Source organism: Panulirus ornatus, chromosome 11 (genome assembly GCF_036320965.1).
Source record: "Panulirus ornatus isolate Po-2019 chromosome 11, ASM3632096v1, whole genome shotgun sequence".
Taxonomy (NCBI): Eukaryota; Metazoa; Arthropoda; class Malacostraca; order Decapoda; family Palinuridae; genus Panulirus; species Panulirus ornatus.
In genome coordinates this window covers 59,460,615-59,476,110 of record NC_092234.1, presented here as the reverse complement: position 1 = coordinate 59,476,110, position 15,496 = coordinate 59,460,615, and the positions used below count along the sequence as shown (strand labels likewise).

The 15,496-nt window shown below is 41.1% G+C and overlaps 1 protein-coding gene across 1 annotated transcript in view; it reads right to left on the bottom strand.

Annotated features, from left to right (window-relative positions):
* The window catches only part of hyd (E3 ubiquitin-protein ligase hyd), a 312,986-nt gene that overhangs the window by 236,840 nt on the left and 60,650 nt on the right, over positions 1-15,496 (bottom strand). The window contains exons 9-12 of the mRNA XM_071667186.1: positions 9,644-9,762; positions 9,149-9,298; positions 1,952-2,151; positions 1,551-1,714 (exon numbers count right to left, since the gene is read on the bottom strand). Of these exons, the coding sequence (XP_071523287.1) occupies positions 1,551-1,714; positions 1,952-2,151; positions 9,149-9,298; positions 9,644-9,762 (633 nt within the window). The remainder of the gene's footprint in view (positions 1-1,550; positions 1,715-1,951; positions 2,152-9,148; positions 9,299-9,643; positions 9,763-15,496) is intronic.

The window sequence follows — 15,496 nt, the reverse complement described above, 5'->3', positions numbered from 1 at the left end:
AGCTCTTTTCTTCGTGATGACAGTGGATTAAACCAATGCTGAAGATTTCACAGCATCACCAATTCGCCTCTAATTCTTTAAGATGGTCAACATCGTCAACTGGGAAAGTCCTAACTCACATGAGATGGCCATTATTGGCATGCCACCTTCATGATGGGCAATTAGCTTTGATTTCATCTCAAGAGGAATTACCTTCCTCTTCTCACCAGAGGCAGGAGACACAGATGGACATTTTGTAAACATGATGAGATGCATAACACAAAACACAAAATCCAAAAGATGCTGGCAACACAGTACACTGTCAAGTAATGGTTGTTTACACTCGTGATAACATGGCTGACTGGAAGCTGTGGCTCATTGCCACTGTGCAGCATCACGAGAGAGTATCATACTGCATATCACTAGCCCAGGAAATAATCAAAATTTGAAGTACAGTTTCTACTAAAGGCATATCACTATCACACCATCGTAAAGTCGAAAAATCCTAAATTGAACCACCATAAGTAGGGGAACATCTGTATTAAAAGGCCATGGTGACATCACACAGCCCTGACTCACGCCCACATGTATACCACAACTTTCACTCCACTCTCGACCACTCTTGCACATGCATTTGCTCCTTTATAGTTGTCTTCCCCCTCCCAATATATCTTTAACACATCCCATAAAGCATTCCACTCAACTCTGTCATATGCTTGCCCCAGATCCATAAAAGCTGCATACAACTTCTTACCTTTCACTAAATACTTTTTCACAGACATCTTTAATATAAAAATCTGAACCACACATCTAACTTTCCTAAAACTCCCTTGCTCTTCAGTTATTCTGCATTCAGTCACTTAATTACATTTTCAATGAACATTATTGCATACACCTTTCTTGGTAAACGAAAGACTTATTCCCTTATAATCGCTACATACATCCTTAACACCTTTTCCTCTGAATTAAGGAACAATAATAGCTTTCACCCAATCCTAAAGCACAACCTTCTGTTTCACAGCCAAATTACATATCAGATGCATCCACTCTACCACACCTTCTCCATACCTCAGCATTTCAGCCATAATCTCATCCACTCCAGGTATCTTTCCTACCTTCAGCTTTATTAATGCCCCTCTTACCTCCCTTTTTGCTACAGGCTCTTGCACTTGTATCCTCTTCCTTCCATTCCCCATGCCCATGCACATAACAACTGCTGCCTCCCCTTCTCCCACATTCATCACCTCATTAAAATACTCTCTCCATCTTCCTTTCACTTCCTCCTCTTGATTAAGAAACTCCTCTTCCTTACTTCTCACATCAAGATTTCACTCTTACATCCACCTCTCTCCTTTTTCACCTCCTTTCAGTTTAGTTTCTTATCCCAAAACCATATACTCAACTTTCTTCCACAATCAACTACTCTTTCTTTGCTTTCCTCTATCAGCTTCTTGACATTCTACTTAAAGTATTCTTATATATGCAAGGATATTGGGTTAGACAAAAGAAAGTACAGTTCAACCATTTACCCCTTTAGGGGATGGACTTGAGTAAATATGAATAAAAATTACCTGATTCCCATCAACAGCAAGAACCTCCCCAATTGGTACTGGTCTAGTGTCCTCCACAAATATCACATCACGCAATGGCCACTCCTCCTCATCAAATCTTTCCATTTCATCACGAGCAACTGGTCTCTTTCCTCGTTTGTATGAAGCAGGAGAGGTAATAGATCCTGTTGCAGAAAACTTTTTTACATATTTCTATCATACCTTGAGGAACTAGAAATTTTCAAAGAAATTAAGTAAATTTCATCATGATTCACTACCTGCCATAATGCATTATCTAGTGTCCTCAATAAAAAGAAAATATATCACCTGGAACATATGTGAAGCATATAGCAATAAACTATTTATCAAACCAAGGATATAATTGACAAAAACAAATGCAAAACATGATTCATCTGGCTGACCTGTGTCAGAGCAAGTACTGGATGCAGGGGATGGAGGAGGAGGCATGTCCAATTTATCAGAGGACTCCTTGCTGTCCCCACACTTGAGGAGTTTTGCTGCTGACCCTAGAACTTCTGAAGCCATAGTTTTCTTCTCTCCACCTCCACCACTGGCATTAGTGCAATTGCTATTGCTGTTACCACTGTTGTTTCCACCACCACTGCAACATTCAATAATCCATTATCAACTAACAAATGAAGTGAATGAATTCTCCCTTTGACAATTGTGGCAGTTGGCCTTAATTCTCTCTTTTACTGTATATACCCAAGTGTAAGAAAGTAAACTCTAGATTGATATGGGTAAAACTGAAAGTGGATGGAGAGAGATGGGTGATTATTGGTGCATATGCACCAGGGCATGAGAAGAAAAATCATGAGGCAAATGTTTTGGGAGCAGACGAGTGAGTGTGTTAGTTGTTTTGATGCACGAGACCGGATTATAGTGATGGGTGGTTTGAATGCAAAGATGAGTAATGTGGCAGATCAGGGAATAATTGGTGTGCATGGGGTGTTCAGTGTTGTAAATGGAAATGGTGAAGAGCTTGTAGATTTATGTGCTGAAAAAGGACTGGTGATTGGGAATACCTGGTTTAAAGAGAGAGATATACATAAGTATACGTATGTAAGTAGGAGAGATGGCCAGAGAGCGTTACTGGATTACGTGTTAATTGATAGGCACGCAAAAGAGAGACTTTTGGATGTTGATGTGCTGAGAGGTGCAACTGTATGGATGTCTGATCATTATCTTATGGAGGTGAAGGTGAAGATTTGTAGAGGTTTTCAGGAAAGAAGAGAGAATGTTGGGGTGAAGAGAGTGGTGAGAGTAAGTGAGCTTGGGAAGGAGACTTGTGTGAGGAAGTACCAGGAGAGACTGAGTATAGAATGGAAAAAGGTTAGAACAAAGGACGTAAGGGGAGTGGGGGAGGAATGGGACGTATTTAGGTAAGCAGTGATGGCTTGCGCAAAAGATGCTTGTGGCATGAGAAGCGTGGGAGGTGGGCAGATTAGAAAGAGTTGTGAGTGGTGGGATGAAGAAGTAAGAGTATTAGTGAAAGAGAAGAGAGAGGCATTTGGATGATTTTTGCAGGGAAATAATGCAAATGACTGGGAGATGTATAAAAGAGAGAGGCAGGAGGTCAAGAGAAAGGTGCAAGAGGTGAAAAAGAGGGCAAATGAGAGTTGGGGTGAAAGAGTATCATTAAATTTTAGGGAGAATAAAGTGATGTTTTGGAAGGAGGTAAATAAAGTGCGTAAGACAAGGGAACAAATGGGAACTTCAGTGAAGGGAGCTAATGGGGAGGTGATAACAAGTAGTGGTGATGTGAGAAGGAGACGGAGTGAGTATTTTGAAGGTTTGTTGAATGTCTTTGATGTTAGAGTGGCAGATATAGGGTGTTTTGGTCGAGGTGGAGTGCAAAGTGAGAGGGTTAGGGAAAATGATTTGGTAAACAGAGAAGAGGTACTAAAAGCTTTGCGGAAGATGAAAGCCGGCAAGGCAGCGGGTTTGGATGGTACTGCAGTGGAATTCGTTAAAAAAAGTGGGTGACTGCATTATTGACTGGTTGGTAAGGATATTTAATGTATGTATGACTCATGGTGAGGTGCCTGAGAATTGGCAGAATGCTTGCATAGTGCCACTGTACAAAGGCAAAGGGGATAAAAGTGAGTGCTCAAATTACAGAGGTATAAGTTTGTTGAGTATTCCTGGGAAATTATATGGGAGGGTATTGATTGAGAGGGTGAAGGCATGTACAGAGCATCAGATTGGGGAAGAGCAGTGTGGTTTCAGAAGTGGTAGAGGATGTGTGGATCAGGTGTTTGCTTTGAAGAATGTATGTGAGAAATACTTAGAAAAGCAAATGGATTTGTATGTAGCATTTATGGATCTGGAGAAGGCATATGATAGAGTTGATAGAGATGCTCTGTGGAAGGTATCAAGAATATATGGTGTGGGAGGAAAGTTGTTAGAAGCAGTGAAAAGTTTTTGTCGAGGATGTAAGGCGTGTGTACGTTTAGGAAGAGAGGAAAGTGATCGGTTCTCAGTGAATGTAGGTTTGCGGCAGGGGTGTGTGATGTCCCCATGGTTGTTTAATTTGTTTATGAATAGGGTTGTTAGGGAGGTAAATGCAAGAGTTTTGGAAAGAGGGGCAAGTATGCAGTCTGTTGTGGATGAGAGAGCTTGGGAAGTGAGTCAGTTGTTGTTCGCTGATGATACAGCGCTGATGGCTGATTTGTGTGAGAAACTACACAAGCTGGTGACTGAGTTTGGTAAAGTGTGTGAAAGAAGAAAGCTGAGAGTAAATGTGAATAGGAGCAAGGTTATTAGGTACAACAGGGTTGAGGGACAAGTCAATTGGGAGGTAGGTTTGAATGGAGAGGAGGGTGAATGGTTCCAAGTGAAGGTTGGTCTGTGGCAAGGGTATGTGATGTCACCATTGCTGTTTGTTTATGAATGGGGTTGTTTTGGAGAAAGTGGCTCATATGCATTATGTATGGGATGAGAGGGGCTTGGAAGTGGGTTAGTTATTGTATACAGATTTGAGTTAGAAACTACGTTAGCCAATGATTGCATGTAAAGAGTGTGAAGGAGAAAGTTGAGAGTAGATAAGAATAATGCAAGGTTATTCGGTTTTGTATAGTAGAGGGACAGGTTAAATGAGATGTGAGTTTGAATGGAGAAAAATTGGAGGAAGCGAAGTGTTTCAGATATGTGGTAGTGGATATGGTGGCAAATGGAACCATATTGAGTGAATGAGGGGGCGAATGTTATGGTGAGTGGTGGAACAGAAGTGTTTGTGAAATTGTGGTGGTGGAAGTGACTGTGGTGAAATGTTGGTAGTGGTAGAGGCCACATTTTTAAAGAATTTTCTTGACATTTTGATTTATATAGTCTAAGCTGCTCCCTTACTTTTGCCTATTTTTTGGAAAAGAATACGTTACTTGTAATTGGGTATTTTATTTATTTATTTTGCTATGTCACTGTCTCCTGTGTTAGCAAGGTAGTGCAAGGAAAAAGACGAAAGAATGGCCCAACCCACCCACATACACATGTATATATATACACGTCCACACACTCAAATATACATACCTATATATCTCAATGTTCACATATATATACACACACAGACATATACATATATACACATGTACATAATTCATACTGTCTGCCTTTATTTATTCCCATCGCCAACTCGCCACACATGGAATAACATCCCCCTCCCCCCTCATGTGTGCGAGGTAGCGTGAGGAAAAGACAACAAAGGCCACTTTCGTTCACACTCAGTCTCTAGCTGTCATGTAATAATGCCCGAAACCACAGCTCCCTTTCCACAACCAGGCCCCACACAGCTTTCCATGGTTTACCCCAGACGCTTTACATGCCCTGATTCAATCCATTGACAGCACGTCGACCCCGGTATACTACATCGATCCAATTCACTCTATTCCTTGCCCGCCTTTCACCCTCCTGCATGTTCAGGCCCCGATCACTCAAAATCTTTTTCACTCCATCTTTCCACTTCCAATTTGGTCTCCCACTTCTCCTCGTTCCCTCCACCTCCGACACACATATCCTCTTGGTCAATCTTTCCTCACTCATTCTCTCCATGTGCCCAAACCATTTCAAAACACCCTCTTCTGCTCTCTCAACCATGCTCTTTTTATTTCCACACATCTCTCTTACCCTTACATTACTTACTCGATCAAACCACCTCACACCACATATTGTCCTCAAACATCTCATTTCCAGCACATCCACCCTCCTCCGCACAACTCTATCTATAACCCACGCCTCGCAACCATATAATATTGTTGGAACCACTATTCCTTCAAACATACCCATTTTTGCTTTCCAAGATAACGTTTTCAACTTCCACACATTTTTCAACGCTCCCAGAACTTTCGCCCCCTCCCCCACCCTATGATTCACTTCTGCTTCCATGGTTCCATCTGCTGCCAAATCCACTCCCAGATATCTAAAACACTTCACTTCCTCCAGTTTTTCTCCATTCAAACTTACCTCCCAAATGACTTGTCCCTCAACCCTACTGTACCTAATTACCTTGCTCTTATTCACATTTACTCTCAGCTTTCTTCTTTCACACAATTTACCAAACTCAGTCACCAGCTTCTGCAGTTTCTCACATGAATCAGCCACCAGCGCTGTATCATCAGCGAACAACAACTGACTCACTTCCCAAGCTCTCTCATCCACAACAGACTTCATACTTGCCCCTCTTTCCAAAACTCTTGCATTCACTTCCCTAACAACCCCATCCATAAACAAATTAAACAACCATGAAGACATAACATACCCCTCCCGCATACCAACATCCACTGAGAACCAATCACTTTCCTCTCTTCCTACATGTACACATGCCTTACATCCTCGATAAAAACTTTTCACTGCTTCTAACAACTTACCTCCCACACAATATATTCTTAATACCTTCCACAGAGCATCTCTATCATATGCCTTCACCCTCTCAATCAATACCCTCCCATATAATTTACTAGGAATACTCAACAAACTTATACCTCTGTAATTTGAGCACTCACTCTTGCTCCATTTGCCTTTGTACAATGGCACTATGCAAGCATTCCGCCAGTCCTCAGGCACCTCAACATGAGTCATACATACATTACATAACCTTACCAACCAGTCAACAATACAGTCACCCTCTTTTTTAATAAATTCTACTGCAATACCATCCAAACCCGCTGCCTTGCCGGCTTTCATCTTCCACAAAGCTTTTACTACCTCTTCTCTGTTTACCAAATCATTCTCCCTAACCCTCTCACTTTGCACACCACCTCGACCAAAACACCCTATACCTGCCACTCTATCATCAAACTCATTCAACAAACTCACTCACTCAAAATACTCACTCCATCTCCTTCTCACATCACCACTACTTGTTATCACCTCCCCATTAGCCCCTTTCACTGATGTTCCCATTTGTTCCCTTGTCTTATGCACTTTATTTACCTCCTTCCAAAACATCTCTCTATTCTCCCTAAAATTTAATGATACTCTCACCCCAACTCTCATTTGCCCTCTTTTTTGCCTCTTGCATCTTTCTCTTGACCTCCTGCCTCTTTCTTTTATACATCTCCAGTCATCTGCATTATTTCCCTGCAAAAATCGTCCAAATGCCTCTCTCTTCTCTTTCACTAATAAGCTTACTTCTTAATCCCACCACTCACTACCCTTTCTAATCTGCCCATAAAGGCATAAAATAGTTAAATGAAAAAATCACCCTCTTATAAAATTGAAGCATCTTATAACAATAATTGAAAAACAAAAAACAAATGAATCATTCCCACCTCAGTGATACAAAAATAAAAAACTAGAGGTGAGTGTGTAGTGGTAGGAAACCTCATCAGTATGGCTGCAACACTCCCACCACAAGTTTTTTATTCTAAGTAAGTTTAGGTCTGAGAGCATTACTTGTTATTTGGTAGTTTTATTCTTTATGGTATTCTTGCATCACAAGTGAGAACAAGTTTTCCAATGCAATTCATTTCAATATTTCAGATGATTTCAATAATTACTCATCTGTACTGTACAGATGGGGAGTTTGACACTCATGGAGCCCCAACTCTTGAACATTTGCCACATCATACAACTTAGATTTATGTATGTTGTATGAATTAATCATGTCCTCGGTCATTCAATTTCAATCATCGACTACGCTTTTACTATATAAGTACGTCTTTTCTTTACAGTTTCATTCAAGTCTCTTGCTTAATTTCAAGTTACACCCTCTGACTGCCCTATCTCTACACTGCTTGAAACACTGTTCACTTTATCTGAGACTATTATGATGAAAGCACCAAGGCCAAACTAAGCTTTTTCTTTGACTGGCAACATAAATTCTATTATAAACCAAACACTGTTCTACTAGCTCATTTCAACAAAATAGGCAGTTTGGAGGGCATGTACTGCGATGTTCTGTTATATTTCTTATCAATTCTCTTCAATAGGTTCTCTGTCCTCTGAAGTAATTTTGTACAAATATATATTTTTTTTTCATACTTGTTTACCGTTTTCTGTGTAAACATGGTAGCAATATGAAAAGACAAAGAAAAATGCCTCATCACATGCATCCATTACCCAGCAATCATGTAATGCACCCAAACCACAGCCCCCTATCCACAACAAGGTCCAACAGACCTTTCTATGGTTTCCTTCCAGCACTTTAATATGGTCCAATTCAGTCTACTGACAGAATGTGGAGCCTTGTTCACCACACTGCTCCAATTCACTCTATCCCATGCATGCCTTTCACCCTCCTGCATGTTCAGGCTCTGAGCATTCAAAATTGCATCCACTTTATCCTTCCATCTCCAATTTGATCTACCCCTTATTCTCGTCTCCTCAACTGCTGACATCTTCATATACAATTTAGAGAAGAAAGTTAAAAAAAAAAATGCAAAATCAGCTTACATCCAAGACAGAGGAGACAACAAATCGGAAAGATGAATTCTTTAAGTTGGCAAACATAACAGCAAAAATATTATCAAAAGAAGAGGGGAAAGTGAATATCAAATCCTGCACCACAGAGGGAGAAGAGTGTAAGGCATGGGAACCAGTAAGCAGATGACATGTCCAGAGAGTTGACCAGAGCTGCACATAACTATCAGGATGATAGGGTACAGAATTCTGTATGCAATGTCTGTAGCATGTGTTTGGTCTGTGTTTAACAGCATTCATGAGATCAAGTGTATGCAAGCATTTGGTAACATTAAAGTACACATGACCTTTAACCCTTCAAACTCAAAAACCTAATGAGTATCTGTGGTAAAATTTTGTTATACATTCAAATGCCCTGTCATGAAATACTGTGTACTGTATTTATGTTCATGAAAAACAAAGGTACATGCAAAATGGCAAACTCATTTGCCCCACTGCTTGCAACTGGGGAAATAAAGAAAAATATATATTCTCCACTACATGGAGTGGTCCAGTGATTTTGGCCATGAAGATTTTCAAAATCATTGATTTCCAAATCAATTAATCAGATTTTTTTTGCTATCAGACACACAAATAGATGACATATGGTGAATTATTTACACACAACTTATCTCAAACTTTACTTCTAATGACCCAAGAAAAAATGTTGAAATTATTCAGTAAGGTTCTACAAATTCCCTCACCTCTGTCCAGTAGTAGAGCTACCACAATTAGTTTGGAAACCTGATGCTGTACTATTGTTGGAGGTACATGTACTGTTTCCACTATTATTGCTGCTTGAACTTCCACTGCTGCCCCCACTAACCACCCCTCCTGGGGGTAAGATCTTGAATCTGAAATACCACCATCATCTTGATAAATATATTAGAAAAAATACAATATAAGTTTAAGTAGATATGCTAGAAAGTGAGACTGCTATCCATGCAGGTAATCAGTTCTAAATATTCTCCCAGTCATCTCATCTATTCATATCTAAGACACTTATTTCCAATTCATGAAACAAAATTTCAATAACAAATCAATCCTAAATACTACCATTATCAATCACCAACAACACTAACTATCCCAATTATCCTTGCTTGACATTTCTCACTATGTCACTTCAATGTTCTCCATATAAATGTTATATTAGTATCCCTATCACTGTCCTCTTACAATGTGATACAATGATTACAAACCTGCAAGTATCACTGAGATTCCAAGCAGCATTCAGTAGCTGCCCAATCTTTGGCACACCCCCAGACGTTGAAAATGCCAAGGCTCCCGGATGATACATTGGGGATGACCTCATACCAACCTGTATTTTAATGAAAGTAATATCAAGTTTCTAAATCGACACAAACAGCTTTTAAGTATCTCACTCAAAATCACTTAATGCACCAAAAGATTCATTGCAAGCCGAAAAAAAGAATTTTATAGTTATCTATATCTATTTGACACACCTGGTTCGAAAAGAGAGAGAGAGAGAGAGAGAGAGAGAGAGAGAGAGAGAGAGAGAGAGAGGAGGGGTGCAGGTGCAGCAATAGTCTCCATGAAAAGTGAACTCCAGTGCCACTTCTAAGCCTTTAGTGCCTCACCCTTAACTAGCCACTGGCAAAGGGCACCTCTAGTGCAGTGTTTGCAGAGGCTCCTACCTAATGTTCCTACAGATTACTTCAACCTAATGCTCCTGCCTAATGTTCCTTCCTACTACTTAATGTTTATGCCTAAAGCTCCTCCCAAAATGTCACTGCCCACTACTATCTACTGCTCCAACCACTTTGCTATAAGGCAGGGTTGGCACATCGTGCTCCCTGCAGGAAAATATAGTTACAAAGAATAAACTATGTGAACTGGGTGTTGTCAAGTGTTATGTATGACAAGGAGAGAATGTATGTTTGAGTGTATGTTAAGTGGCCTAAAAAAAAGAAAAAAAAAAAAACATAACCAATATCTTGATGCAGTCCTGTAGCCTACTGTGAATGCTGTCAGCAAGAATTTTGAGTAGTTCTGGGAAGAACTACCAAATAGATGCTCAAATGCTACCTCAAGTTTTGGTACAGAAGATGTGTCCATATCATGTACATATTGCTTAAAAATTAACAGATTTTCAATTGAGTTAAGGTTAGGGATGTTTCATAGCCAGTCCTTTAAGTAATTCACCTCACTATCATTCAGACCCAGACCCAGAAGTGTGGCAGAGAGCCCCATCCTACATGGATATTTTTGCCTCTGTCCTGAATCAGGTATATGGTCAATTAGTAAATTCATGTACATAACCTGGTTCAGTTCAATTTAATATTCTCGGATAAGATTACCACAGCAGCAACTCTACAGTAGTTGAAGCAGCCATAAACCATAAGAGATGGAGGGTATTTTATGTCTTTTCTGAGTACTGTGGCAGGTACAAGTCCTAGTGAAATCGCCTGTACACCCTCCCTTCAGTGCTTCCACTCACAATAAATGTCAACTCCTCATTTTGCAATTTGGTCTTAACACTATATTTCTTGCAAAATTTCACTCACTTATCCTGTTGGGGATGAGAGAGCTTGGGAAGTGAGTCAGTTGTTGTTCGCTGATGATACAGCGCTGGTGGCTGATTCATGTGAGAAACTGCAGAAGCTGGTGACTGAGTTTGGAAAAGTGTGTGGAAGAAGAAAGTTAAGAGTAAATGTGAATAAGAGCAAGGTTATTAGGTACAGTAGGGTTGAGGGTCAAGTCAATTGGGAGGTGAGTTTGAATGGAGAAAAACTGGAGGAAGTGAAGTGTTTTAGATATCTGGGAGTGGATCTGGCAGCGGATGGAACCATGGAAGCGGAAGTGGATCATAGGGTGGGGGAGGGGGCGAAAATCCTGGGAGCCTTGAAGAATGTGTGGAAGTCGAGAACATTATCTCGGAAAGCAAAAATGGGTATGTTTGAAGGAATAGTGGTTCCAACAATGTTGTATGGTTACGAGGCGTGGGCTATGGATAGAGTGGTGCGCAGGAGGATGGATGTGCTGGAAATGAGATGTTTGAGGACAATGTGTGGTGTGAGGTGGTTTGATCGAGTGAGTAACGTAAGGGTAAGAGAGATGTGTGGAAATAAAAAGAGCGTGGTTGAGAGCAGAAGAGGGTGTTTTGAAGTGGTTTGGGCACATGGAGAGGATGAGTGAGGAAAGATTGACCAAGAGGATATATGTGTCGGAGGTGGAGGGAACAAGGAGAAGAGGGAGACCAAATTGGAGGTGGAAAGATGGAGTGAAAAAGATTTTGTGTGATCGGGGCCTGAACATGCAGGAGGGTGAAAGGAGGGCAAGGAATAGAGTGAATTGGAGCGATGTGGTATACCGTGGTTGACGTGCTGTCAGTGGATTGAAGCAGGGCATGTGAAGCGTCTGGGGTAAACCATGGAAAGCTGTGTAGGTATGTATATTTGCGTGTGTGGACGTATGTATATACATGTGTATGGGGGGGGGCCATTTCTTTCGTCTGTTTCCTTGCGCTACCTCGCAAACGCGGGAGACAGCGACAAAGTATAAAAAAAAAAAAAAAAAAAAATCCTTTCAGGTGGCAATCAGTAAAGGACTACATCAACCATGAAAACTACAAAGTCCCAAATCATCATAAAGAAACTTTTGAACAGTCCTTAGAAAGACATATTTGAACAAACTGGTGTTCTCCTTGATATAACATGCCGTCAAAGATAGGTAGTCCTTGTCATGTTGCAATCACTTTACAGTTCCTAGGACACATTAATCCTGGCTTTCCAGACTCGGGAGGAGGACATGGTAAAGAAGACTCCCCTAATTCATTACACACATTCTCACCAACTTCTGGACACTTAGAAGGCAGACATCTGTTTGATCAGTGATATATCTAAAATTATGCTCTGCTCTATATAAAGTTATTACTCTGGCAATGTTCTCCTTTGTTGTAACACTCCCAGGCACAACAGGATGGGACAAGAGCTAAGCAATTCAGACAAATATGGAAGAAAAAATTCACCACTGACAGAGCCAAACAAGGCAAACACAAGCCTCAAGGTTATCTGACACAATCTGATGAGTATGACATATCATCATCATCACTGTGAAACGATCAGCACTGTCAATTTCAGGGTATCTAAAGGAAACATAAAATAATTTCTGCAAAAGGCACAGCAAAAGAGTCCACACAAATAACAAACTCTACTGACAGTTCAAATTTCCACAATAAGTTAAGCTGACTGCCCTTTCGCGCCTTAACTTTTGGTGCAGACCTGACAGTGTCTTCCGCAATAATAAAGCCAAATTTCAAACATAGATCACAAGTTCTCAAATAAACTGGGGTAAAATATACATATCTTATTATTACTATCATTATCATCATACTTAATCAGTTTCCTGTGTCAGTGAGGAAGTGCCAGGAAACAGTCAAAGAATGGCGAGAACATTATCTCAGAAAGCAAAAATGGGTATGTTTGAAGGAATAGTGGTTCCAACAATGTTATATGGTTGCGAGGCATGGGCTATAGATAGGGTTGTGCGGAGGAGGGTGGATGTATTGCGAATGAGATGTTTGAGGACAATATGTGGTGTGAGGTGGTTTGATCAAGTAAGTAATGAAAGGGTAAAAGAGATGTGTGGTAATAAAAAGTGTGGTTGAAAGAGCAGAAGAGGGTGTACTGAAATGGTTTGGTCACATGGAGAGAATGAGTGAGGAAAGACTGACGAAGAGGACACGTGTCAGAAGTGGAGGGAACGAGAAGTGGGAGACCAAATTGGAGGTGGGAGAATGGAGTGAAACAGATTTTGAGCAATCAGGGCCTGAACATGGAGGAGGGTGAAAGGCATCCAAGGAACAGAGTAAATTGGAACGATGTGGTATACCGGGGTCAACGTGCTACCAATGGATTGAATTAGGGCATGTGAAGTGCCTGGGGTAAACCATGGAAAATTCTGTAAGGCCTGGATGTGGAAAGGGAGCTGTGGTTTTGGTGTATTACACATGACAGCAAGACACTAAGTGTGAACTTTGTTGTCTTTTCCTAAGGCTATCTCTCCCGTGTGCGGGGGGAGGGGGTTCCATTTCATGTGTGGTGGGGTGGCGATGGGAATGAATAAAGGATGCAAGTATAAATATGCACATGTGTACATATGTATTTGTCTGTGCATCTATATGTATTTATACATTGAAATGTATAGGTATGAATATGTGCATGTGTGGGCGTGTGTGTATACACGTGTATGTGGGTGGGTTAGGCCATTCTTTCGTCTGTTTCCTTGCACTACCTTGCTAATGCAGGAGACAGTGACAAAGTCTAATAAAGAAATAAAGGAAGCTGAGAGTAAATGTGACTAACAGCAAGGTTATTAGGTACAGTAGGGTTGAGGGACATGTCATTTGGGAGGTAAGTTTGAATGGAGAAAAACTGGAGGAAGTGAAGTGTTTTAGATACCTGGGAGTGGATTTGGCAGTGAATGGAACCATGGAAGCACAAGTGAATCATAGGGTGGGGGAGGGGGCGAAAGTTCTGGGAGCATTGAAGAATGTGGGGAAGTCGAGAACATCATCTCGGAAAGCAAAAATGGGTATGTTTGAAGGAATAGTGGTTCCAACAATGTTATATGGTTGTGAGGTGGGGCTATAGATAGAGTTGTGCAGAGGAGGGTGGATGTGCTGGAAATGAGATGTTTGAGGACAATATGTGGTGTGAGGTGGTTTGATCGAGTAAGTAATAATAGGGTAAGAGAGATGTGTGGTAATAAAAAGAGTGTGGTTTAGAGAGCAGAAGAGGGTGTTTTGAAATGGTTTGGTCACATGGAGAGGATGAGTGAGGAAAGATTGACAAAGAGGATATATGTGTCAGAGGTGGAGGGAACGAGGAGAAGTGGGAGACCAAATTGGAGGTGGAAAGATGGAGTGAAAAAGATTTTGAGTGATCGGGGCCTGAACATGCAGGAAGGTGAAAAGCGTGCAAGGAATAGAGTGAATTGGAAAGATGTGGTATACCAGGGTCGACGTGCTGTCAATGGATTGAACCAGGGTGTGTGAAGCGTCTGGGGTAAACCATGGAAAGTTCTGTGGGGCCTGGATGTGGAAATGGAGCTGTGGTTTCTGTGCATTATTACATGACAGCTAGAGACTGAGTGTGAACGAAAGTGGCCTTTGTTGTCTTTTCCTAGCACTACCTCGCAAACATGAGGGGGGAGGGGGTTTTTATTTCATGTGTGGCGGGGTGGCGATGGGAATGAATAAAGGCAGCCAGTATGAATTATGTAAATGTGTATATATGTACATGTCTGTGTGCGTATATATATGTATACATTACGATGTATAGGTGTGCATATTTGCGTGTGCACGTGTATGTATATACATGTGTATGTGGGTGGGTTGGGCCCATTCTTTCGTCTGTTTCCTTGCGCTACCTCGCTAATGCGGGAGACAGTGAAAAAGCAAAATAAATAAATAAATAAATAAATAAATAAATATAACATACACATCCACACACGCATATATACATACCTATACATTTCAACATTTATGTACATACACAGACATATACATATATACACATGTACATAATTCATACCTGCTGCCTTTATTCATTTCCATCGCTACAACACACACATGAAATGACACACCACTCCCCCCGCACACTTGCGAGGTAGCGCGAGGAAAAGACAACAAAGGCCCCATTCGTTCACATTCAGTCTCTTAGCTGTCGTGTATAATGCAGAGAAACCACAGCTCCCTTTCCACATCCAAGCCCAACAAAACTTTCCATGGTTTACCCCAGACGCTTCATATGCTCTGGTTCAATCCACTGACAGCACGATGACCCCGGTATACCACATCGTTCCAATTCGCTCTATTCCTTGCACACCTTTCACCCTCCTACAAGTTCAGGCCCTGATTGCTCAAAATCATTTTCACTCCATCCTCCCTCCTCCAATTTGGTCTCCCACTTCTCCTCTTTCCCTCCACCTCTGACACATATATCCTTTTGGTCAATCTGTCCTCACTCATTCTCTCCATGTGACCAAACCATTTCAATACACCCTCTTCTGCTCTCTCAACCACACTCTTT